General features: G+C 37.7%; 2 protein-coding genes across 6 annotated transcripts in view; one reads left to right on the top strand and one right to left on the bottom strand.

Moving 5' to 3' along the window:
* Positions 1-410: 410 nt before the first annotated feature.
* LOC118921341 (C2 calcium-dependent domain-containing protein 4A-like) lies at positions 411-3,349 on the bottom strand. The gene has a single exon (XM_036903049.2). The coding sequence runs from the start codon at positions 1,988-1,990 to the stop codon at positions 890-892; it is 1,101 nt and encodes a 366-aa protein (XP_036758944.2). The 5' UTR covers positions 1,991-3,349; the 3' UTR covers positions 411-889.
* A 4,182-nt stretch (positions 3,350-7,531) lies between these two features.
* VPS13C (vacuolar protein sorting 13 homolog C) overlaps positions 7,532-27,123 on the top strand; it is a 204,354-nt gene continuing 184,762 nt past the window's right edge. For all 5 annotated transcript variants that reach the window (XR_008992619.1, XR_005028298.2, XM_057488866.1 and 2 more), the window contains exons 1-5: positions 7,532-7,717; positions 16,345-16,388; positions 18,814-18,856; positions 22,094-22,189; positions 23,506-23,607. Coding sequence is in view for 3 of the 5 variants with exons in the window: in XM_057488866.1 (XP_057344849.1) it covers positions 7,618-7,717; positions 16,345-16,388; positions 18,814-18,856; positions 22,094-22,189; positions 23,506-23,607 (385 nt within the window). In the remaining 2 variants the exon portion in view is untranslated. The remainder of the gene's footprint in view (positions 7,718-16,344; positions 16,389-18,813; positions 18,857-22,093; positions 22,190-23,505; positions 23,608-27,123) is intronic.

Genomic DNA, 27,123 nt, shown 5'->3' with positions numbered 1-27,123 from the left:
GACAATTTTAGATGAAATGGTTCTGAAATAAGAACCAGATGCCAGATAAAACTCGTTTGTAGAAACTGCCACAATTTATGGGCCTGGAGTGTGAAGAGGCATGCAGTTGTGGAAGGGTTACTGGTTTCAGGTGGGTTGGTGATTAAGCTTTTCTACAGGTTATGATAAGCATGTTAACTGGAAATGATTTGACTCAGTGGGTTATGTCTGATTAATAATTATGTCATACCAACCATCAGTATTTGTTATGGATGATAAATCATGAAATGTATTATGTAATAACGTTTTGTGTACATGCTTATAACAGCGTGGTAAATCATTAAAGATTATATATATTATGTACATTTAATGAAACGTATGTAATAGTATATGTGGGAGACCACATAGTGCACAAATTACATAGTCATGGAATATATTAATTTGTTTTTAATACTGGCATATTAACATGAAAATAATCTTCACTTTTCGTGTATATTAATTACACCAAGGAGTACTTAAGTAGAATTTCAGCTTTGGCTGCTGTTGGTGGAGCTGCGTTGTACAACTTCAAATGAGGATACATGAAACAAGAAACTTTAAGTTTTAACACTTCATGTGATTCATTATCTCCCAATAGGATTGCAGAGAACATATGAAATACAACTGGCTGTCTACATTGGGAAACACTACTGCAGAACAGCATACAATTTGAAAAAAAAGAAATTTGAAGTATTTACACAGAATATTGTATCTTGTACTGTGATAATCCAGTGTCATCTCTGCCAATAATGGGCTGTACAAAGGCCCAAGCAGAAAAAATACAGGTTTATTTTGTACAAAGCAGCGGCCGTGTCCCAGAGCTCCCCGGGGGGGCGGGGGAGGAAGCGCCCCAAGGGCAGGGCCTGGGCCCTCAGAGCAGCAGCAGCGGGCCCAGCAGCAGCTCGCCCTGGCCCCGCAGGCGGCCCCGCTCCAGGCCGTGGCCCTGGTTCTCCGCCTTGACGCGCACGGCCAGGCGGCGCACCTCGTCCTCCGACAGCCCGTCCAGGCACAAGTCCTGGTCGAAGGCGGCCTCGCGGCTCCGCCGGACCACGGCGCCGCGCTGCTGGCGCGTCTTGCCCGGCGGCTGCAGGACGAAGCTCAGGCGGCAGCCGACGGCGCGGGGCTCGGCGGTTCCCCCGGCCTGTCCCTCGGCGCGGAGCAGCCGGATGCGGAGGCGCCCGCTGGCCCGACTGTACTCGGCGGCCAGGCGCAGGGCGCCGCCGGCGCGCCCCAGAGCCACGGTGCCCTCGGCCTCCAGGCGCTCGGGCTGCGGGCCGGGGGGCGGCGGCGGAGACGCGGAGGGGCCGCGGGCCGGGGTCCTCGATCCGGCGCCGCGCTCCTGGTCCTCGTCCCCGCGGGAGACTGAGCGGACGGGGGCCAGGCCGCGGCTCCCGCGGGCCCGCAGCGCGCGCTGCAGCAGCCCGTCAGGGGCGCGCAGGAGCCGGCGGCCGCGGGGCGGCGGGACGCGCGAGTCCCGGGGCTGACGGGCCCCGCCAGCAGCGGAGGGAACCCCGGCAGGGGGCGCACGCGGGGCGTCTCCCCTCGCGCCGCCGCCGCCGCCGTAGGTGTGGGCCCGGGGGCGGAGCGCGGCGCCGCGGGCGTCCCCGAGGAAGAGCGACTCCCTGCGGCGGGTGTGCGGGCTCTCGAGCAGCGCGCAGAAGCCGTAGGCGGTGCGCGCGCGGGGCAGGTGCTGCAGCGAGAGCGCCGCCTGAGAGCGCGGGTCCCAGTCGGTGTGCCCGGCGCCGTCATCTGACCCAGCTTTTTCGCTCCAGGAGACCCGGAGTCCATCCAGGGCTGGGCAGGAAGCGAGTCGCGGGGGAATGCAAAATTCGGGGATGCGGTCGGGTGTGAGCACGTTTGCGCACGCGGCGGGCGTGATGGCCGAGGCTCTGCTGGACCGACCCTTGAAAAGCTCGTTCCTGCCCCGCATAGGGCGCTGAAGACCCAAGCGAAGCCGCTCCAGGCACCACATCAGGCGGCAGGTGCCGAATCCGAGCGACCTTTCCTTGGAGCTGGTTGGTTTGCAACGCACAATCGCACGACAAAAGTCAGCGCGAGCCCTGCAGGGCACAGCAATTTCCGTGTTTCTTCTGCTTTAGGGGCGCTTTCTCCTGCCTCGTCCGGGGCAAGGCAAATAGTCCTTCACGCTGCTATTGCAAACCGTTTCAGTGATTGTAAAACAATCGTTTTTCTTTTATTCTGTCTCTATTCCGTAGTCATGTACACTTCGGGGTTTGTGGCTTCATTCTCAATCCGCCTTCGCAGTCCTAAGGCGGAGTTCTCAAAATGTTGGCCTTTAACTGGTCTTGCTGTCCTCGATGCCAAGAAGTACTTTGCTTGTGCAGTCTTACCTGACTCCTTGGATTATTGCACTCTTAGTCTTCAGAGAGAATTAAAATAACAGTAATCATCTCCAGGACACTCGCCGTGTTCTTTCTTTTTAGGCACAAAGATGCTCAGACGAGCCCCCGGAGGAGTTAAGCAAGGCTATGGGTGCCTCCTAATGTACCTGAGGTCCGTGGTCAGATGGGTGTCCGCACCGTTCTGCCCAAGGCACCGACCTGGAGAGGAGCGCAGGTTCTAGGGAACTCAAAGAGCACGCGGCAGAGTTCAGCACCGCTGTTCAGGGATAGCTGGCCTGAAGCCTTTATATTGGGGCGCGAATCACCAGCCGACAGGTGGGCGGGAGCGGAGCTAGTCCGTAACCTGATGCCAGGACTTCCAAGCTGCCACGTGGCTGGATATGCTGAGCGAATTCAAGATCCATTTCTTTTGCCTAGGGTGGGGAATGTTATGCTCGGAAACCCTGAACAAGTTTCTATATCCTCACGTACAAAAGAGGGTTAAGTCTTGACTATATCGCAGAGTCATTGTGAGGATCGACGGAATAATGAATGTGAAATCACAGAAACAACCACCACTAAAAAAGATTTAAAGTGGGGTTCGTCTTATTTTTACCAGATACAGTCCCCCAAATCCAGCTTTCTGGTTGCCTAGCTTCAAAGTTCCTTCCCTGCTTTCTGGTTTTCAGTCCTGATATTAAATTTTTTTTCTTTGTTGTTTATAAACCATTCTGAATACCGGGAACCTTATGGAGTGCTGAAAATATTCCATATCTTGATCTGGGTGGAGTTACAGGGGTGTATCTGTCTGTTAAAAAAGCAGCATACCCTGAAGATTACATGTAAATTTGTATGTACCTTAAACTTCAATTTAAAAAATCACAGCCCTATTCTTAAACCATGTGTTTTGATTTTTGACTGGGAAAACACTGCACTGTTGGAACCAGCCTTTGGGGACATCCTGACCACATCTGGCCTTCCTACCCTATGTCCATCTGACAGACCCTTTTTCTTCCTTCTGAAATCTGACATCTGTGCAAGCTGCTTCCAGCTAGCTCAGCTTAAAAGGGATCTGAGGCATTTATACCCAGGTTTAAGGCTTGGGTATATGCTATTTTTTACTCAAAGGCAGTATTTACTGAATGCTTCCTGGATTCCAGCCACCATGCTATTCAGGCGGATCCAGGCTGTTCAAGATCACTATGTACATCTGTTAAGAGAGGAATGAAATGATAAGGATGAAATATTTGAATTCCATCTGGCTGAGGCAGGAGTTAAGAAGAGATTATTGAACACTACCTATTTAATTTGGGGGTCAGCGTTGCTGCGTCCCTGAGTCACCATGCCTTTGACTAGCTACTTCTGTGTCTTTATATCATTTCCATGCCTCGACAAAATTCTTGGGCTAGTGCTAAATCTATGGGAGAATAATTATTAAATTATATACGCAAGGGTCAAGTGTGTGTGTTTTGACTCAACTTTCCTCAGGAGACAAGATGCTGTTAGGTCTGCAAGTGAAAACCCAAAGACACCCTGGTTAAAATGGTGAGGCTCACAATCTGGGAAGTCAACTGAGAAGTAACTAAGCAAAGCTATGTTGTAGTGGGAGAAAGACCAAAAGCACCAGGGCAACAGAAATGATTTAGGGGTGAATACACAGAGACTTTGAAGTGAATCTGTCCTTGATTTAAATCTGTTATGCAGCTTTTTAGTTATGGGACTGTGGGCAAGTTAATTAAACTCTTTGAGCCTAAGTTGTAAAATGAGGGTAAAAATACTTGTTCGTGATTGTTGTGATGGTTAAAAATCATGAGATGACTGACATAGTGAGTGCTAGCTAACAGCTGTTGTTATTATACAGGTTAGCTTGGTCAGGGATTAGCTGATTCACACATGGATTCCTTTAAAAACATTTCTCTTCTTGGCCAAGCAAAGCATATTTGCTTTGTTTTCATTAATAATTCACCTTCTTCAGTAATGCTTTAGAAGCATTTCCTGTATAAGATTTCTTGAAAACAGTGGACATGCTCTCGCATGACTGGTCCTCTGTGACCACATTATGCCTTATGTTTTATTTACCTCGGAAGCATGAGCCTCACAGTACTTGGGAGGGTACTGTAATGGGGTCAGTTCCTGTGCCTGGAACACACAAATCTACTCAGAGGAAGACTGTGGCCATTCTGAGCTCACAAATATAGCCATAGAAACATCCAGTTATGGAGCTGGAAAACAATTCTATGAAGTAAGCATAAATAGATCACACACCACTGAGACAGGCGTGCTGTTAGAACAGAAGGAAACTGAGCAATTTAAAGATTTAAAAATAGTATGCAGTAGATTCAGTGTCATGGAAAGCAACAAGAAGAGGGTTTACAACCAAATAAAATACTAGTGTCCTGATTTACCCATCTTTTTCAACAGAACTGGAGTGTGGAATAAAGGGAAGAACACAGACCAGGCCATCAGGCACTTCAGTTTTGGCTCTGTTACTAACTTTATATGGGACTTTAGCAAGTCCTTTAATTCTCTCTCGTACTCAGTGTCTGCATCTGTCAAGTGAAGGGGTTGGATTAACCAGATGTTTGTTTTCTTCCAGCTCTAACATTAAGCATCCGCTCCAGTGCTTTCCCCAACTGAACCTTCGAAACTTTCTGGCAGTCCATGGGGTCATGTTATTATCTAGCTTTCTTTTCCATTTCCTTTTTTTCCCATATACCTTCTGCCTTTCTCAACTAACTCCAGGGTTGGGAAATGGGGGTGAGGGTATGGGGTACTGTGAAGTTAGAATTTCTCATTTTACAAATTTGTAAGGAATAGTTGTTAGTTTTTAAAAAGTGTTCCTAATTTTGACTCTTGCTTTTAACAGAGGTAATATTTTGCTCATCTGTTTTTGTTGCTCAACCCCTCACTGCAAGTTAGTTTTGCAGTTTTCTTTGTTGTCCGTTTCATTGTTTTTATGTGAAAACTGCATTTTTCTTCAGTTAACCTTTGTATCCAAATTCCTTTTTGTATAGTGCTACACATTAGAGTGCTAATGGTATTTCTTGACATTCGTTATAGTTTGAATCACGACTGTAAATGTTCAACTTCAAGAAGTATGGAAAATTTGGGACATCACTGTGTGCACATAGTACCTCAAAACATACCTAGAAAATATCAAAATTAGAAGTTTTTTGTACTATATGGTAATAGCATTATTTGTACTGACAATTTTGATCTGAATTTTCCACCTCTACTCTGTCATTAACCTTTCAAATAAGATAGATGAGAACTACCACTAGCTAGTGGTGATTTAAGTATATTTATTGGAAGAGAAAAAGGTGGCTGTACTGGCTCAGAAAAGCTGAAGGAAATTAATACCTGCTGGGTAATTTTAGGTAAATCACTTAAAATTCCTGATATTAATTTTCATATAAAATTTGAACAATATTGCACTAATGTCCAGGTCTTTTGGGAGAGTTACATGAAAATGCAGACCTTGTTATAATAATGGCATGATAGCTCATGAGGTATAAATGAAGAAATATTAATAAAATGGAATAATACATATGAAAACACAGTATGCCCTTATTCTCCAAAAGTACAAAGTACCATAAATGTGCAAGGAATTATTGCACAAGGATTAGTATTGTGCATTTGACCTACCAGATTAGGCTTTCTGTTCCAATCTCTTGACCACACTATTCTGCCTGTTGCATCTTTCATTTCATCTTTCACTTTTATTCATACATCCTTGCATTGTTTTGTTTCTTAGCTTTTAAGGGTACAGGCCTACCCCAGCAGGAATATAATACTGGTTTTTTGCATTCCTGTCAATGCATAACTGGTGTGAGTATACAAGGGGAGAGGGGTTGTTGGAGGAGAGTGGGTGGACTAGAAACTTGGGGACAGTTTTAGGAGGGCTTTCTGAACACTGGAAAGTTATTGGATGTTTTTGAACGGGTGTCTAACCTGAGGTCTCCAGTGCTTTGGAGAACTAGCTCCAGTGGCAGTGTGCAGATGGATGAAGGAAAAAACTGGAGGCTAAGAGGCCAATTGTATGATCCAGGTGAGAAATAAAGAGAATTAGGAAATAGGGCAAAAGCAGAATGGACAGGTTTGGTTGTTAATTGGTTATGGACAGTGAAGGAAAGAAGCGAAAGTGACTGCTAGGTACTGTGCCAGGGTGACTGCTAGTTATTGTGCCAGGGTTAGGAAAACAAATGGCTAAGGATTTTTATTTTCTGTGTCAGTAGTGGAGAATGGCGGTGTTGATTGATAGTACTGGTTAGTAGTGTAAGGAAATTCCACAGACTGAGTGGTTTAAAAACAATGCAAATTAATTTTTTCCAGTTGTAGATGCTGGAAAGTCCAAGATAATGTGATGCGGGCTTCAGCACCTGGTGAGGGCCTGCTTCCTGGTTCACTGGTGGCTATCTTTTTGATAAATCCTCACAGGCATAAAGGGCCGGGCATCTCAGTGGGTACTAAACCCATTCAGAGGTACTCACATTGGGTGTTAGGAATTCAACGTATGAATTTTGCGGGGACACAGTCAATCTACAGCACGCAGTTCAGGAGAATTTCACATATATAGAGATTACTTGTAGCAAAGCATTTAATAAACGCTTGTGACTACAAATAATCTTAACATTTCTTAGGTTTGTTTAGTGTATCTCAACAGCTTATTGAAATGTAATTTAGGGAAAAAGTCTAGTTCTCTTAAGATAATTGGTTTCCCCCAACTCTCACTTTTAAATATAGTTTCAACAAGCAAAAAGAAACAGAGCTTGTCCCAGGCGGAGTTAATCTGTACAAGGAAAAGGGTACAGGGTCTCCTCTTCCCCACCTGACCCACAGGTGCAGGGGTGGTGACTTAGGAGGCGCTCCGAGTGGACTGGAGGCCTGGGAAGCTGCTTTCGCCCCAGACTGTGACCCTGGCCCGAGGACATTAGGAGGCAGGCAAGCAGAACAGCCACAGAAATGTCCCTGTGCTCAGTAAATTCTGCCCTCCTTTTTTCCCAAAGCCGGCTTCCACACCGCTCCTCGGCCCCAGGCTAAGGCTGCCACGATATCACAGAGCGGCGGCCAAGTCCACACACCCCCAGGTTCGGGTCGGGGGCTGCTGCGGCGGCGGTGGCGCGCCTGCGCACAGGCCGGGTCACGCGCGGCGAGGGGGCGGGCCTGCGCCCGAAGGGCTGTCATTTGCCGCGCGGGTTGCCGTCCTCGGCTGCGCCTGGGTTCGGCCTCCGCCCAGTCCCGCAGCCTCAGGCCCACCATGGTGCTGGAGTCGGTAGTCGCAGACCTGCTGAACCGCTTCCTGGGGGACTATGTGGAGAACCTGAACAAGTCCCAACTGAAGCTGGGGATTTGGGGCGGTAAGCGAGAGGGCGCGGCCGGCGGGCTGCCGACGCTGGCAGGGGTGCCCACGCCGCGGGCTCCTCCCGTACGCACCCAACAACCTCCGCCGCCGGAGACTCCTCCTCCCGGGCGGGGGCGCTCGGCGGGGACCCCTCTCCTGGCGGCAGGTCTGAGGCCCCCCGGAGGCCTGTGCCCGCCTCCGCCGCCACGGGGACCCCGGGTGCCGGTCTGGATTGGGGAGTGCGGCCGAATCGCGTTCTCGCACCCGGAGTTCCCACCTTTAGCATCCCAGAGGCCGAAACTCATTTTCTTTTCGGCCCTGGCCATTGGGGTGCCCCTCTCGCGGCCCTCAGCATGGCTCCTGGGGCCCCACAGCATTACAAAACCCTTTCTGCTCTTGCACTGCGTGGAGTGAGGATAGCTGTGTGGTCACACACGTCCAAATAAAGTGGCACCTAGGAAAAAGAAATTGCATTTCTTAGTTATCTTCACTGGCATTTTATAGGGAGCAGGATTGGCTTCCTTCTCTTTAGGATTGCTGGGTTTAGGAAGGGATCAGCAGGGGAAGACTGCTACGAGAAAGTATGGCTTCTAATGACATTTTCCCCTTAATAGTTACGTTCCTTCATTAAGAAAAGGACTTTCAGTTTTGCTTTGGAGAGAAATAGAAGGAAATTCAAACCACGACCAGCATCGTCATTAGTTGCATTACCAAGAATTTAGGCCAGCGTTTCTGTCCTCAAGGTTAAGTATATAGAAGTAGATAGTAGCATATTTGCACACTTCAAAAAGCTAATTATTTGCACTAATGACATGTTAAGCTTTGGGGACATTGGGGGACACTTTCTCACTGTATAAAAAGACTTTGGAGAATTTTGTCAGCTTTGGAGAGAAATTAAAATAACTACTCAAATGAATGGAACTGCTTTTAATTAGACCCGTGCTCCAGTAGGATAGCCACTAGCCATGGTGGCTGTTGAGAAGTGTGGTTTAGTGCTAATTGAGATGTGCTCTAATTATAAAATAACTGAGTTTTGAAAATACTCAGTAGGAGAAAACGTGTAATATCTTAATTTTTTACGTTGATTACATGATGAAATAATATTTGGTTATTTTGGGGTTTACTGCAGTATATTACTAAAATTCATTCCTTGTTTTTTTTTTTTAAACCTGGCTCCCCAAATGTATACTTACATATGTGAACCATGTATTATATTGGGCAATGTTGTTACAGAGCCAAGAGTGCTGCCTGAACTGTGAAGGAACCCATTTTTAATAGGTTACTGATCATTTGACTAGTGGTTCAGTGTGGTTTGCTCAACAGTACATGCCTCCCCCACACTTTAGTGTAATGCAAGAAAAAGAGAAGAAAGCGACATGTAAGGAATTAAATGTCCAGTGCCTTCTGCAGGCATCAAATGTTTCTTCATAATACTGCCTTTTATAAATTACTCCCTCCAGTTGGTAAACATTATTTGAAATCTGAAAAGGCATTGGGCTCGGTATTTAGGAAACCTGGGTACTAAGTCGTTGGGCTAGACAAACCACATACCTTCCAGGCATTAGTTTCTTCATCTTAATATATTTAGTAGGAAAAAAAAAATCATACCAGATACTACAATATTTCTGTGTAATCACTACTCAAAATCCAAGTTATTACCCAAGTGTTAACATTGTGTTGTATTTACTTAGGACTTTTTTTTTTTAAGAAATAAAGTTTGTGGGTACATTTGAAGATTCCTTCTCTACCAAGTCATATTTTTTTCTTACTTAAAATTGAGGGTTTGGAGTAGGTATCATCTAAGGGTTCTTCCAGTGCCAATACTCTGTGATTCTAATTGTAAATGTTTTTACAATGAAATTGTGAAGTAGGAGGATTTCGAACTTCTCCGTAAGTGAAATTAAAATGCCATGATTTTACATCATTTGCTCCTATTTTGGTGAAATGCAGGAAAATAGACTTTCTTTCCTTTCATCTCCTTTTCTTTTAGAATAAGGTTTTCTGCAAGTGGCCATCATCAACTTTATAATAGGCCTAAGCTAAAAACCTCATTTCCTTTAGGAACTGTATTCAGTAAAATTCAGTTGGAGCAGAAATTTCCTCAGCTTTATCAGCTCACGGCTCTGGTTCTAGAAAGTTTTGGGGTTTGTTTTGTGGTTGTTATAAAGGAAGCTGCAAATCATGAGCTTTTACAGTTATTGCTCAATATATTTTTGTTATAATACTAAGTCTATTAAAATAGAAAGGCAATGTATTAAAATAGAAAGTCAAAAAAAGTTGACTCCTTCTATTCTTTGAAAATATTGCTAAAGAAATTTATCTTAAACTTTTTCTGGTAAACAAGTAGGAATATTAAGTCAATTTAATAAAATAGTTGATATTTATGACATTTGTGATGTTGACAAGTTTCACCAAGAATTGAAAATTTTATATAATCTTATTTAAACTATTTGCTTTAGCAAATAAAATTTATGTGTCATTGAGTTTGGCTTTCTGAGTTTTTTTATTACTAAATTTTCACATTTGAGAAAGGGAAAGATACAACTTGTAAATATTTCACACAGCTGATTTTACTTTTCTTTGTAAACAAATGGCACTCTAAATGGATACTTCTTAACTGGAGCACTTGCCTAGGCTAAGGCAGTGGTTTTCAACTGGGAATGATTTTGCCCCCACAGCTCATTTGGCAATGTCTGAGATGGTTTTGGTTGTCAGCACTGCAGAAGTGTGCTACTGGGATCTAGTGGGTAGACCACATGAATATTGCTACACCTTACAATGTGCAGCTCCCCAGAACAAAAATTACTCAGCCCAAAATGTTTGTTGAGAAACCCTAATCGAAGTGTCTTGCCAATGGGTTTCAGTCCCAGGCAAGTTCACTATGGATTCAATGTGACCAAAGAAATTGACAGCAAAACGTTCTTTGGGGTGAAAGGGTTTATTAACCGGCTTGTTCTCCCGGCGGAAGGTCGAGCACTAGTATCTCTGCCTCTGCCCAGAGCACTGGGCCAAGCTGTCTGTATAGCGCAATAATGCCTTTTTGCCTAAAGGTGTGGAAGTGGTAGCCTAGCAACAGGCCAGTCACATCATCAGGTGGTTTAAGTTCAGTGAGGATCCTGGCCATAGGAACCCCAACTTCCCCACACAAAGGAATATTGAAATTGTATTATGAATTTTTAGGAGAATATCTGGGTATTGAACAAGTTGTAGCAGTAGATGGCTTAAGAAGTGACTGAAAGGTGTCATGTCAGTAAAAATGCATAATCTTTGGATGAAGTAAGGAAGCAGTTTTAAGAATGAAATTGTGTTAATGTAATCTGGAAAAAGTTATGCCATGCATTCACAATGATATCCACAATAAACAAAAGCTGTAGAGTGAGGTTGGGGAAATTATGTGAATGTCTAGGCTCAGAAAGTGTACTGTGGATATTGTCTTCAAATTGGAGAAGCAAAAAGAAAGAAAAAAGACTGCAATTTTCTTCTGTTTTATTCTTTTAAAGATTTTTTATGCCAGCATTTCCTATTAAAAAATTCTTTTTATTGCAAGTATTTTTAAAAGTGATTTAAGCAAAATGATCTTTTAAAAATTCTTGTTGTTGCAGAATAGAGGCCCTGATTACTTACAAGCTGTGGGACCCATGGGCAAAACATTTTATATCTTTAAGCCTCAGTTTTCTTATCTGTCAGATGGGGAAATAACACTCAGTGTTTGTAAAGTAAGTGATGTGGAAGTCCTTTGTAATTATAATTGTTAAATTGCTAATATTGATAGAAATAATAAATACCTAGCTGAGTTAATAGAAAACAGCCTGCTTTGTTTTATTTTATTTTTGTAAATATGTTCTTCTAGGCTTCAGACTTTAGGGTTCTCACATTCTATAGTATGATAATTTTTGTAGAGCTAAAGCCACATATCTAAATATTTATTTTCTAAACAAATTTCTTTAAAAAAACTATTTGCATTTGAATTTAAATTAGCATTTTTATATTACTTTTCAGCTAGTTTGCAAGTCAGGTTTTCAAAGATTCAGAGAAGTGCCTAGTGGGCATGTCACTCTCTTTGCAGATAGGAAGGATTGTGTAGATTTTTTTCCCTACAAACTGGTGCTAGGAGATAAATTGCATGGCCCTTAGCTCTTTGAGGTGTGTCTAGGATATGATTGTTTTAATAGTAGCATATATTTGAAAAAATATGTTGAAACATCACATGTTTTCCAGTTTGGTTTAAGTAGTAGTATTGCAATGTAGAACCTTTGTCAATTTGATTTTTTAAAGTGATTCACTGTAGAAAGTCAGCAGGAAAATGCTCCATTCAGAATTTGCTCTCACATCCACTTGACAGGTGGAATATCTAGAGGCTGTGATATGTTGGATGCAAGGTGTGGTTACAGACCAGGAGTAGGACCCAGGTGGAGTTCCCTCAGAGTTTGTTGCTCAGCTGCCAGGTATAGTTGGAGCAGAGCATTATACAGAAGAGGACCCTGAGGTCTAATTCCATCTTCAGTACGGCCTATCTATGGCTTCTGGAGGTCACTGATCAGTGACCACTGGTTCCTTATCTCGAAATGAGAAAATTAAATAGGGTCATTTCTCCTGGCTTTAAACAAGGCCAGAGCAGGGTGAGTTCCTTCATTAGATACAAGTAGTACTGCCACTTGCTCTGCCTTCATAGTGAAAAAATGGTAGTCAAATAATGTATCTTTCCTTTTTGTTCTTCATTCAAATTGGTGAGCAAAGAACCACAGTCACAAAATGTGCAAGATAAATGAAGTTCCAGCCTCAGGCTGATATTTGCAAATCTAAATCTAATATGTATTACAGGTAGCTGTAGGGTAGCTTGAGAATGCAAGAAAAAGCAGGCCTTTTTGCTTCTTTTTCCCTTGACACATAAAATAGCAGTAACTAGGTATTTCTAAATTTGGAGAGGAATTTTTTTTTTGTCCTTTCCTTCCAGCGAACACTTGATGTAGTGAAGGGCGCCTTTTTCATTAGCTCGTCCTACAGCATATAAAATAAGCAACATGTCAGTTATTATAATGTAATATATTTAGGCTGAGTTATTATCAATTGAAACATAAAAATTTAAATTGAAAACACCTTTCCATGTATTTAAATAGCATTATAAATTAAAAATTCATTCCTTTTCTAGAAGTGAAACTTGAAGTTGGTACTTTAGTAACGTTCTGCTAGGAAGTTCTGTCACCTACTTGTTATGAGGTCCCTGAGGTGTGCTTGGAAGGGAGAAAGTCCAGTGTTTCACGGCAGCTTTCCATCTTTGCCGAGACTTCCTCTTTCAACAGGGAAATGGAAAGAGAGCCAATTGTTTCCTCTCCTTCCTCTCCCTCCCACGACAAAGTCATCGTGAACTAGTAAAAGAAGTAGATTGGTTCATTTGGGTTGGATAGCTAGGTTCATTTGAAATTCTACAGTATTTTCTTCAGTTTCTTTATTAAAACATTAGTTATTAAAATAATTTGATTTATGCTTTAAAAAACTCAGTCATTTATTTTAGCTCACTTCCCTGGAAAATGAATGTGCTGAATATTTTGATATACTTTCCTATAAATAATGGATATTTACATTATACCGTTCATAAAATAAATATTAAAAAATGCATAACATGGTTTCCTGCACAATCAAAATAGGAAAAAAAAAAATCCCCAGACCGCTCAGGCCGTGCCCACCGCCGCTTCGGGCATCCTCTCCCGCAGCCGCTGCCTTCGCTTCTCAGCATGTGTGAGGTGGCGGGGAGCCCCCTGAGGTGCCCCAAACACACTGTGACCGCTGCCTCCTGCCACAAGGCTTCTGAAGCCCAGGCCAGCGAAGTCTTTCCTGCCGCCGCCACGAGGCCCGGGAAGATGGCTGCATGAAATCATCTATTGCCTGATACATACTGGCAGCAAATACAGGGGGGCTCGCAGAGATAATTGTTACTTACCTGTTTTCTCTGTAGAGTGCCCTAAACCAGGTGTTTTTGGGAAAAAAAACAACTTGCAGTTTGGATATAGGAAAGGTCATGAGGAGACTGAGGACCCTGGATTTTGCTGATCAGAATGAAACAAATGTTGGAAGACTTTTCAAATCTATTGATGGTGGTGCTTTGTGACTATGGTATTTCATAGACATCAAAGCAGTTGATGGTATGAGAGTGGAGATTGTTTTCAAATTGATGAAAAATTGTGATCCAAGAGAGAGAGAGAATCCTGGCTCTTGTGTTTCAGTGATAGTCACTCAAACGGACCAGCGTGTGTATGGTTTGTTTTGCCCAGTGGATCTTCTTCCTCAGTCTTTTATTTTTAAGTTTGTTTAATAAGAAGATGCTTGATTTATTGGAAACCAATCTGGGATTCATTTCTGTTAAAGTCATGTATTGCTGCTTAAAAGCAGATTGCTTTATGTGTAAAAACAGATCTGCTCTGCTCAGTCACATAAAAAGTTATTAACATGTCCTTAGTTTTATAATGGTAAATAAAAACATCAGAATTTTCCACTTTAAAAAAAATACATAACACCACATACTCCTTTTTCAGTATTCCTATTTTACAATATGCAAAGCTCCTTGTATGGATTAGGATGTGGCATTTTTGTTTGTTGGTTTTTTGCTTTTGATCACAGTTTTGGATTAATCTCTCTGTTTTATATTAAGAACATTGACCAGAGAGTCAGGAGACATAGTAGGTTCTATTCTTAGCATCACTACAAGTTAATTGTATAACGTTGGATCAACCACCTAATCTCTTTAGGCTTAATTTCTTCATATACAAAGTGAGAGGGGATTTGGTTTAAAAATCTTTATGATCTTTAAGGGTCATGAGTAGTTATAAATCATAACTTGTGAATTTTTGTTTTTTGAAAGATGTATATTTTTAAAAAGTACTAAAATAGTCATTTTGAAATACAATCTCCTGCTTTCATGTTTTCCACTGTGGCACTATCCTTCTGGTACTCCTCCTAACATAAACATTGACTCTATCTTACCTTTCTGGTTATGTCCTTGTTAGTTGTACTGATTTGAGTTCCCTTTTTGCATTTAGATTTCTTCATGCTTTTTTAAAATATAAAGACCAAAAGTGAATCCACCAACTATACTGGCTTCTCAACACTGAGTCCAGTGCTTGTCAAGCTTTTTATTTCTCCTCAAGGGAGATAGAATTATCTTCTGAATTAAAATCCTCTACTCTTTCTGCTGTGCTATTTGGGAAATAGTGTGATGTTCTGAACATAACATTGGGAGTCAGAAGATGTGAGGCCTAGCTCTACCCCTAATTAGGTTGACAGTATTTTTAGGCCAGTAATTTAACCTCTTGAAGCCCTAGTTTCTTTTCCTTGATGTATATGCCCTGCCCTCTTTTACCAGTATACTGGCTCTGAGGATCAAATACTGTAATAGATCTGATAGTGTTTTCTAAAATACGAAGGCTTATGTTCTTGTTGTAGTTGTCTCTACTCCAGTATAATATGCATTCTGAAGCGTTAGTGTTATTGAGCACCTACTATGAGGAGAACCAGTAAGGAGTGTATGATCGATCAGTTAGGGGATAGTTAAGTGCCATAAGAAAGGTGTAGCTAAACTTTTGTGAAAGTTCAGTTAAATTATTTCTGGCTGGAGGTATTTAATGTCAGCACTATACTTATATTTATTTTGTAGGCTATTAAGTATTTTAAAAGCCATTGGTGGACTTAGGCAGGCTTGTTCGGTATTATGCCAGTAGCATTCGATTTTTATTTGTAAATACACTAACTTGGTTGTTTTCTACAATTTAGCAACCATAAATATACTAACTTGGTTGTTTTTGATAGTTTAGCATCCGTTTCTTTTTCTATTGTATTTTTTACAGTGACTCCAACTCTGTTTACTTTGGTATCATTTGCTAATTTAATTGAATGAAATTACTTTCATTTCCGTCTTTTGATTCATTAGTAAAGAAAAGATTACGAGATTAGCTTTGATCCAAGATTTACCCTTTTAAGGTACTTCTTAAAATATTCTTCAAGATTAGTTTTGAAACTTTTATGTGTGACTCTCTAGCGCTGTATGCTTATCTAAAATGTTTCTAGTTTATTACTGAGAATCACAGGGTCAAAGTCAGGAACTTTCTCTTCTGAAGCACAGACTACATTTACTGCTTACTCTCATCTTTAGGCCTATCTGTCCATCACAGAAGGAAATCATAGAACTTTCTTACTTGTAGTACTGTCACTTTGGAACTTCATGGGGTTAGAGACACCAGATCTTGGGATAGGCTTTACTTCCTTCCTTGCTGGCAGAGTTAAGTTTATCCATCTCCAGTTATTAGTCATTCTTCCCTTGGGTTGTTTTTTTCCCCAAGGATTAGACACAAATATTTACCCTTCTTTCAGGTTTTCATTGAACTTGCTTTGGGCTCTATGTGTTCTTAGCTCAGTGATCTGGCTATAGCAGTAAAGTTATTTGCATATGTAGGTTAACCTAAAGTATGCCACAACTAAATATTCATGTCTATATATAGCAACTTTTTTGTGCCAGTAACTTCTTAAGTTCTTGAAGCTTGCTTTGCATACCATTGTCTACTTAGCATAGGGTCCATAGTGTTTGGTACTGCATTATGATTGGTTATACTAATTGGTATATTAACTTCATATTTTTTCTCTTTGTTTTTAAAGGCAATGTGGCTTTAGATAATCTACAGATAAAAGAAAATGCTCTGGTAAGTTTTTAAACTATATTGATTACTCAGTTAATTTGGTAAGCTCCTAGAAACTCTTAGTTTACTCGATATCAGGCAGTAGGTACCAGAGAAAGTGAGTCACTTTAAGAAGAATTGCTTATTTAACTATTTGCTGTAGGAAAACCTGAGATTAAAAATTTAGAAATATTTTTTCCTGATGATCAAAATAGTAATCTCTTGGAAAGTGGAATGTTTTTCCTTGACCTAATTTGACTGTATAGCTTTGTGACAGATACTAGTCTTACTGAAGTAGTGTTCTCCAGAATTATCTTTACATATTTTTCAGGTCAATAAGGACTTGATTTTAACAATTTACCTAATAAATAATTGCAATGTTGGAAATACTGTGACTGTCCAGTCTTATATTATAGTATTATTAAGAGGTCAAATAGATTTTTTTTGGACTCTAGCTCCAGAAAGTAATTTGTGTTATTTATTATTGAACTAAAAACAAAAAAAACACTATTCTTCCTGTCCTCTGCTCCCTCAACCCCTGCTAGGCTTTAGCCTATTGTACTTTTGAGTTTATGAAGTCATTTAAGGATGTTTATTAGTAGGTCAGGTTTCTAACTAACCTACAGTATGTTTTATAATCCTAGCTTTGACTTCTGCTTGGATTTCTACATGATGAACTGCATAATTAGAGAGAGCCATATATACATAATGCTTCCATGATGGGTCTCAGGGAAGCCAGTTTTCAGATACTCAGTATCCTAGGAGTAAAACTTTTGTCACAAGAAGTAACAGTTTATTCTCTTACAGTGAAAACAGCTTAGCATAGTAGAACAGCACAGACCTCAACAGGCTGGCAGACCTGGGCTTGAGTGCTAACTCAGCTTTTTACCAGCTCTGTGAAGTTTGCAAGTTTACCAGTTTCTCCTAGCATCAATTTAATCATCTTCAAAGTGGACTTAATAACACAAAACAATATGATATCTCTGCTTTTGCTGCTTGAGTAAAATTCAAAGTAGAGCCTGGATGGTAGTGGACACTCAAAATATTTTTCTTTCCCTCCATTTATACAGGATGCTACAACTTTTAAGATTTTATCTGAAATTTTAGAACATAAAATTCTGTCACTGCAGATTGGAATAAAGGTTATTTTGTCCTCTATTTTAGAAGGAAATAAGTATAAATAGGTTGGTGACAGGATATATATCTCACATACTTAGAACAAATTGTTTGAACTCTTTCTTGGTCTAATTTTGGTGATAATTAAATATAATAAATTATTTTGTAACATATTCTCTGTTAATTCAAACTAGCTTCCTTTTCCCATTTAAACTGCATTGGTGAGATTTTGCCTTTACTTTGATATAGGTTCTTTACATTTATTTTGCGTGGAAAAAATATTTCATGAGGATCAAAATGAGTGTAAGACCACACTTCTAGAAGTTTATAATTTAGTTTGTATCCTGCTTAATACGAAGTATAATATGAAGACCTTTGAATTTATATCTTTTCTATCCCATGCCAAGGAGGCTATGTAGAGCTGCTCTCTTATCACCATTGAGGATTTTTTTTTTCTTTTTGGTCTCAAAAAGACCTTTCATCAAAAGCTATAAGTATTTGTTCAATTCCTGTCCACCTAGAATGCTTGAGCAATCAGATGATTGAATAAATTGATTATTTTAGTTAATTGTTACCTAAAGTACCGTATTTCAGTTACCAGATTTCAATAGTGTTATATAAACTAAGGTGTACCTAACAGAGGGGTTATTCTGTTGGTTGGTTTAATTTTTAATACTTCTAAAGACTCATGTGATCATTATGAATATCGGTTATTGTTTAGTACTTTGAATAAGTTATTTGTAATTTCTAGTGGTTTGGAACCTAAATAAGTGAAAGTTTATTACTATTATTGATAGATATTGTCAGTAATTTGTCTAAAGTAAATGCTAATTCAATATATTTACCAATTATTTTGGGAATCTGCCTTTTAAGATTGTTTTGTTTACTCATTTATTAAATATTTTATTTGAGAGAACTTTTGTTCAGTTGTTGTTTTTAACTTACTAATGTGAAAGGACTCTTCCTTTTCCTATTATAGTATTTCATATATGCAATGTCCATCTCCCTTAAAAGTGCATGGAATTTCCATCTGTTTTGTTTTGGTTTATTAAAGCGAGTAACCAGTTTACCAAATTACTTTCTTTAAAACAAACTCTTTTAATATTGCTCCTTTTTATAATTTTGTTTCTCTTGTGAATTCTTTCTTCAAAATTTAAGTTAATAAAAACCTCTTTTCAGCTCTAAAACATTATTTATCAGTTACACGAATGCAGAAAATTTGTTTCATGGTTTTTCCTTAGAGATGATTGTGTATTTAAATGATGATACAAAGGTGATTTTGGAGGTGCTTAATAATTTAAGACGTCCTTCAAATTTTTTCTTCCTTTTGAAGAGTGAATTGGATGTTCCTTTTAAAGTCAAGGCTGGTCAGATTGGTAAGTATTTCACTCTTCAACTGAATTATTCTTAGTCCTTTTAGTTCTTATTTTTCCTGTGTTATTTAACCTAAAACATATTTTTTAGCTAACAACAAACTAAAGATTGGGGGAGGTTTTAGCCTGTGTTGATAAGAGTTTTTGGAGTTCTGGGCCCAAAGTCCATTACATATAATACATACCTATTTCAAAGTTTTTGACAAAAGCATGGAATAGTATCTCTAAAAATGGAAGGACATTTGAACTACAATGATACTTTTCAGGCTTTGGTTCCACCACACAAAATATATGTTAATTTTCAAAGTCAAGATCCAAATTTATGTGTTTTTTCTTTATATGTGAAAGTAGTATACTTTACAACTATTAAATAAAACTTAAGTATGGCCCCTCATGTTTTGTCCAACCATTTCTCTGATACATTATGCAGAAGTGTGGGATGGAGGATGTTTTAGTAAGTAGAAAGCCTTTCTCTTATAGGAAGATCAGCGATAACTAAGCAGACATCTTTGTTGAAGAACATTTTCAATAGGAAGTTTCACCTGCATTCTTTTCAACTAGGTCATGCTTCCTGGTTTTTACTTTTTAAAAAATATAACCCTAGATGACTTATGCCACTGTCCTTCCTTCTACCTCCATCACACTACTACTTCACCACATCACTTTCCTTCTCATTTATTTTATATTCAAGGAAGGCTTTGTCTTTCATTGCTCTGGCATCTCTTAGCAATTACTTGGCTACTCTTTGAGTCCACTTTATACCACCTATATGTGTTCATTTTAATATAGAGTAACATTTTCATGTTTCGTCTTTTGAAACAGGAGACTCTATTTGATTGAATGCATCCCTATGGCACACATCATCTTTTTTGTCTGTAATACAGAACCTTGTGCTGTGTGAGGTGGTGATTGTTAACAGTGTTCTAGAAGTATTGTGGTCATACATGCTTAATTGAAATCCTAGAGTGAAGGTTTAGCCATCTATTCATTCTTTTGCCTTTGAGATATTTATGCACACATGCTTTGAATGAGACTATTCAATTAGCTATGGGAAAGGCAAGGATGAATATATCTTTATTTTCAAGGGAGTTTTGGAGATCTAAAATTAACACATAGTATTCAAATCACATTTCTAGTGTGTTGAAGTTTTATTTGACTTAAAAACTCAAAATAATTCATTATATTATTAAAACGATTATATTTTGGAAGACTTTTTTTTAATGGTTCAAAATATGTTTTTTTGCTATTGAAGTATAAGAATTTAATGGCTTCTTTCAAGGTTACTCATTGAATTATGAGGGACCCTTTGCATACATATGCAAGGCATGTTGTCTTTATATTTATCCCTTCTTTTGCTCTATGAAATGTTTATATTAGTTATTAAATTTCTGGTAGGTTAAAATATTATACCTAAAAGAGTCAGTGTGGCTAAATATGCTCAAGAATGTTTTGGTTTTCTAAGAGCTAGACATATTTGTGGGTACTCCTCAATTACCCTTTTACGTAAAAATTAAAATGATTTCCTATTCTATAAAAGGGAAGCAGTAATAAAACTAACAATTCCAGTGGAATAGAGAAGACAAGGTTTGGGGAACAGATGATTCCATTTTGGTATGTTAGTTAAGGGGGCATTTCCCCCTTTTTTAGCCTCTTGCTCACCAAGAAGGCAGTCAAGTCAATTTTTTAGGAGTTTATGAATTAATTACAAATATAACTATCCATTATAAATATAGATGATACTCACTATAAAATCATAAGACTTAGAAATGACCCAGAAGTATTAGTATCCTGGCATTACCTCTAGCCTCACTGACATGGGAGACATTTAAGAAACTCAGCAGGTTTACAAACTGAAGAAAAATAAAAATTTAAGTAGAAAAATAATTTAAGATTTTAACCCTGGGAATTGGTTCCCAGGTAAAACTGGTTTACCTTCATAAGCCCTCCAGGTGAATCAAAACATTTTCCCTTACACTGTGTTATTTTTATTTATTCTTCAGCTTATTAGCCTATTTAACAATTTTTTGAACTTTGAGCATTTTTATTTTAAAGTGCCGGTGATTCTTGTGGTGTAAGTAGCCATTCATATACTAGCAGGACTCAGTTGAATCAGATTGTTTTCTCTCAAGAGTATTGAACAGCAGCACTGAGAGAACTATATATAGCTTTATAGGATTATTATTTTTTAAGTTATGATAAGAGAAGGTATTTTAATTTGGAACATGTGAAATCTGGGGGTAGGAAAGGTTTGGGCGAAACTGCTGTAGTACTGTTGAGAGCAGATTGAGACATTCGCTGCCTGGAGATCTGGGAAGAAGGCATACTTGGAGACTGGAAAAAGTAAAGAAATAAATGTGAAAAGATACCAAAGACAAATTCTGTCCATTTCAAAATTTAGCTGAGAGTATGCCCTCTTGTCTTCTCTCTCCTGCTGTGTAGCCTTTTCCCATAAAACCCCAAACTTGCCTTAGTGACAGGACCATAGTTCATTGTTATTGTGAGTGAAAACGTTTCTTTAAGCCAGTCTCTTGAAGAATGGACACTAATACCATTGTATCTAAGAAGATGTGGTCTTCCTTTCAAGTGATTTCTAAGTGGATATTTGGAATATAACTGGCCTGAACTACCTGTAACTCATAATACTAAACATAAAACAGTATACCTTGCCTCTAGGGCTGGCCTCTTCCAATTGTAGCTACTTGGCATACTGTCGAAATGCTATTCTTTGGGTACTCTGTGTTGCTGCTTTAATTCCTGGGATCTTGTACAGGCATAATTGTGTGGTAGAGAGGCAGTTGTAGGTGTGTGGCTAGAACAGTGTGTACTATATTCAAACCATCAACTTTTGGGTCAAGAAGAGTATCAAGTTCAGGTTCTAGCATCCTCACTGAAGACTTGGGTGGTCATAAGCAATTAATTTAACCCCTTTGGGACTGAGTTTCCTTTTTGTCAAAATTGGAATAATAGTCGCTGCATTTTTATAGTTTGGGAATATTAAATGAACAGATACTTATCAAAAAGTTTGAAAAGTATAAAATACAATGTGAATTGTTACTTCTTATAGTAATATAATATGGGAAAGATCTTTGTAAATTTCAGTGTTGAGTGTTTTCATTTTTTTCTGAGTGATATATATACATAAAGGGTTTTGTTACACTTTTTCTCTTAATGTAAAATGAAAAATGTGTATCTTTTTGAGCATCATAATGAGAACTTAAGGTTTAAATTATGTTTCTTTAGATAAATTAACTTTGAAGATTCCTTGGAAGAACCTTTATGGGGAAGCAGTGGTTGCAACCCTAGAGGGATTATACCTGCTTGTTGTCCCTGGAGCAAGTATGTTATTTTAGTTTACAACCATTCATTTAGTAATACCACAGTGAAATTAAATTGTTACCTGTGTTAAATTTTTTAATATGTTTAGTAAAATAAAAGATAATCGTATACATATATGCACATAAATACATTTTATATATATACACATTTGTATATAAAATATTTTTGTGTTATTGTTGGAAAAAATTTCAACCATTTGGTAAATTTATTCTATTTTCTATGAGTAATTATTTTGTAACTAAAGTTTCCTATTAAGTTGGACTGCATTAGATGTACTTTTGGAAAATGAAATAAGTTTTTAAAAAATGATTAACTGATTTGTTAATTTATGGATTTTAAGATTGGAAATTTTTTCCCTCATTTGTTGCTTCTGATTTTGAGTGAATATTCTCTCAAAAATATGTGTAAAATAGGTAATTTTTTTCATTACAAATTACAGAATTTTAATTTTTTTGAGTGTTTTAAAGTAGCAATGTTTAATATCTTTATTAATTTCCTTAGTTATAAGAATAACAATGTTAAGAAAATTTTGGATTTTTTATGGAAAAGTTACTCATTTTCTCAACCATAAGACAAGTACAATTTTTAAAAAATATTTTGCTTTCCAGTGTTTACCACATACATATTTGACTTGATGTAGCATCATGACATATATATATCATGGATCTGGCTTTTCACTAAATACATGTATTTTGATATGTTTCACAGTTTTTATGGTGACAGTGAAATTTTGAAAAGCTTTATGATGTTCCATTGTGGATTGCCTACTGTTTTTCCCTATTGCAGTGAAAATTATAAACACCTCCTCCTCATAGATATCTAGTTCTTCTGTACTATTTCTTTAGGATACAATATCAGAAATGAACTTGCTAGATAAAAAGGATATATGTATTTCATGATTGTTGGTAATACATCTTGAATTACTTTCTGAAAGTCTTTTTATCAATCTACAGTAACAGCTGGTATTGAATAGTGCATGTTTTTTATAGTTGTCAAAGTTTTACCCACTCAGGTATAGTGATTGGAAGTTTTCTGATGTATTTTCTGCCTTCCTCTTTTCCTTCCTTTTACCTTTCTATTCACATGTTTCCTTTCTGCATTTCTCTGATTCTTTTCTCTTCCTCTTTTCCTTTTAGATATAAAACTTTGTAAGTAAATAGGAATCATTTATGTTTAAACTTCCTGTAAAACTGAAGAATGCAACTTTTTTTGACTTACAAAAAAATGATTTAAATTACACACATACAATCATAATGCGGCTGAACTTTTCCTGTTTATTAATTGCATTTCTTTGTGAATTAATGATATATTTTTAGGTATTAAATATGACGCTGAAAAAGAAGAAAAATCCTTGCAAGACATTAAACAGAAAGAGCTATCCCGAATTGAAGAAGCCCTTCAAAAAGCAGCAGAGAAAGGTAGAATAAGTTTGTGTTTTAGATAAACTTAGATATACCTATATGTTAGATTTATTACACTATAAGGAGGATGCTTTTATAAGCCTTCATAAGGTTTAGTTCCAAAGAAAGAATCTTGTTTTAAAATCATATTTCAAAATACTGATTATAAATATTTTAATGACTCATATTTAGGAATCATTTCCTTTTTCTGTGATTATTGGTAATACATCTTGAATTACTTTCTGAAAGTCTTTTTATCTTTATTACTAAGGAAATTAGTAATTCTGCCAGTTTAATTATCCCACTTTGCTTAACCAGTCATTTTTGCAGTTTTCCAAGTTCTGAGAGTTACTGCAGACTCTTTGTCTTGGCCAAATGTTAATAGGCTTTTTGTCTTCATTTTTACCTGTATCCTTGGAAGTAATGAGGTTCAGCATATTAATATAATAAAAAAATGTTCTGAGGAAATGGTGCTGTGATTCTATTCCTAGCTATATCCCTTTATATAGGATTTTTAAAAAATTCTGTTCTTCAAAGGGAACCCTCCTACAATGTTATTGAGAATGTAAATTGGTCCAGCCACTCTGGAAGGCAGTATGGAGGTTCCTCAAAAGACTAAAAATAGAAATATCATATGACCCAGCAATTCTTTTCTGGAATTTTACCTGAAGAAAACAAAATCACTGATTCAAAAAGAAGATACATGCATGCCAATGTTTATTGCCACATTATTTACAGTAGCCAAGATATGGAAGCAACCTCAGTGTCCATTGATAGATGAATGGATAAGGCAGATGTGCCATTTGCAGCAATATGGATAGACCTAGAGGGTATTATGCTAAGTGAAATAAGCCAGGCAGAGAAAGACAAATACTGTATGATTTTGCTTTTATGTGGAATCTAAAAAAACAAAACAAACGAACAAAACAGAAGTAGAAGCATAGATGCAGAGAAGAGACTAATGTCATGGGGGAGGGTAAAGTTAAGGGAATAGATGCACAAAATCCATATTTTGGTATAAATTAGCCACAGGGATGAAAGTATGGCACAGGGAATATAGTCAATAATTTTGCAATGTCATTGTGTGTTGGCAGATGCTAACAACACTTCCTGGGGTGAATTTAATAGTGTAGGTAACTGTTGAGTCACTGTGCTATACGCCTGAAACCAATATACTATTGTATATTGTATACTATATTTCTATTAAAAAAACTTGATTCTTCAGATTTCAGTATTTTAACATCTTGCCTTAAGTTTTAATGTTTTGTTTTTATCTAAAAATATATCTGATGACTGTTTTGGTTTTGTTTAAGGAGCAAGAATAAGGATAAGATGAAAAAGAGTAGTCAGTGGAGTGATGAATTAAAAGACTTTTCCAAACCTCCAGTTTGTTTTTTTCTTTCAAGTCAAATCATACCCTGATTGCTGATTGGAACATGAGAATTACTAGTATTTATGAGTATTTTACATAATTTTTGTGACATTTGGTTGGCAGTTTTTTATATTTCTGTGATGAAAGAAAATACTAGAAATGCTAAGGCATTTCTCTTTAGTCTCTCAAGAGATGGCAAATGTTGAGTTAGAAATGATAGGAATTGTATTTAGATATAAGGTTTCTTTTCCTAATTAAAATTGCTGACATTTAATTGAATCAACAAGAACTCCTTCTTAAACATAACTTGCTCATTAAAATTCCTTATCAATGATTTAATTCTTTTTGCCCCAAAGTATTTTCTTTTATACAGAATTATTGATTCTATTACAAAAAATTACTAAAATACTTAAAATATGGAGGCCATCTGAATGGAAGAAATTTTTAAAAGCCTAAACCATTTTTCCTTTTTTTTTTCATACTTAAGCATATTTTGTCTGTCTTCTGAAGTTTATGATTCTGTATTTTTATTAAAACAGTTTTTCTTAATTTCTATTAAAGTGCCAAATAAAACAAGGTGAGGATGGTTTTGTTTTATGATAGTTAAGTGTGATTATTTAATTTTATTCACTTTGGCTTAATTAGTATTTGGTAGAAATACTACTATAAAAATGAAGGGAAAGACTTGGGGAGCACTAGAATTTCATTTCTTTCTTGATATAGCTCAGATTAAGTGTATTTTCTTAACACATATATAATTATATATATTCATCAATAAGTATATTGACATGTACTTAGGTGTATTGATATGTAATTATCATGCAAAATTTATAATATATAATCAATATTTATAATTATATTCTGTCTTTTGAGAAATAAACCCCAAACTCCTTTTCTTTTTGGATGGAAGTAACTATGATGACTTAAAAAATATTTTAGTGTTTCCAGAAAAAGCATGGTAGTCTCCTGTTTTCATAATTGTCACCTTAATTGACAAAATGATAACCTACTCTACATTATGGATTGAATGCCTGTGAAATTTTGACTTCTGCGTCTTAATACTTGGGAAACACACATGTTTGGGTCTGGCGAGAGGCTATTAAGGATGATTTGACATAGTTTAGTATTAAGTTTATATAAATAGAATATTAGGCTAATATATAATAATTACATTGTTGCTTCTTGGGTGATATAATTTAGATTTTGTTGGGATAGAAAATTCAGAAAGTGAAACAGTTTTAACATGATAGATTTGTCAAAAATATTCTGAGTATAAAAAAGATGAATTTGGGAATTAGGAAATAGGTTGATAGAGATGGTTTTTTCTTAATTGTCAAGAAATACATTTACTTAACTTGACTGCATGTATTTTTTTCTCGTTTCTATGGATATGGGTCACATCTTCATATATTATTTGTATGGATGATAAGAGATAATGGCCTTTAGATGCTTTGCATTTCATTATTATTATAGTTATTTAATTACTATACTTTATTGTTTAGACTTATTATTTTTCTACTTAGTTTTTTATTTTAAAAGCCCAAAAGTACTGTCACATGTGCTTAGAGACTCAGAGAGGTAAGGAGAGGAAGCAATTTAATTCTAGGTAGCAGATGATAAACATGAAAACAAAATCCTCTTGCTAATCTGCTTTAAAAACGTATTTTTACTTAATTTTTGTTATTTGATAAAATAGAATGTTGCCCACTATCATGTGGGAAAAAAGTGAAATATTACTGAGTTCATTTCTAAAGAGTTTGCTTCACTATCAAAATAAATTCCTTGATATTGTCATCCTTTCATTTAATTGTAGTGACCTTATTTTCCTGGAAAGGCTATTATAAAATGAAGGGATAAATTAAATTCCTGGTGAGGCTAAAGATTCTCAAATATCATAGATTATGTATTTAAAATGTTAATTTTATCAAGGTAATATTTATATACACTTTAAAATCATTTTTGCCAAAAAGGCTTCTGATGAAAAATGTCAATCTCCTGCTCCACCCTTTTCTACCCTTTAGACCCACTCCTTAGAGGAAACCATCATTTAAAAAATGTCAACCTTCTGTCATTGTCTTATTTATTAACATAAGACATTATCTAGGATTTCCCGTTATGACAGGCAAGGAGTGTACCTCTCTTACAGGTTCTTTTTACTAAAA

The sequence above is a fragment of the Manis pentadactyla genome, chromosome 11 (assembly GCF_030020395.1).
Source record: "Manis pentadactyla isolate mManPen7 chromosome 11, mManPen7.hap1, whole genome shotgun sequence".
NCBI classification, from domain to species: Eukaryota; Metazoa; Chordata; class Mammalia; order Pholidota; family Manidae; genus Manis; species Manis pentadactyla.
Note: the sequence above shows the minus strand (reverse complement) of the source record. Positions and strands in the feature narration are given on the sequence as shown.

What these genes read in the sequence shown, in the direction of transcription:
- LOC118921341 (XM_036903049.2), bottom strand. Translation starts at nt 1,990, where the DNA reads ATGTGGTGCCTGGAGCGGCTTCGCTTGGGTCTTCAGCGCCCTATGCGG.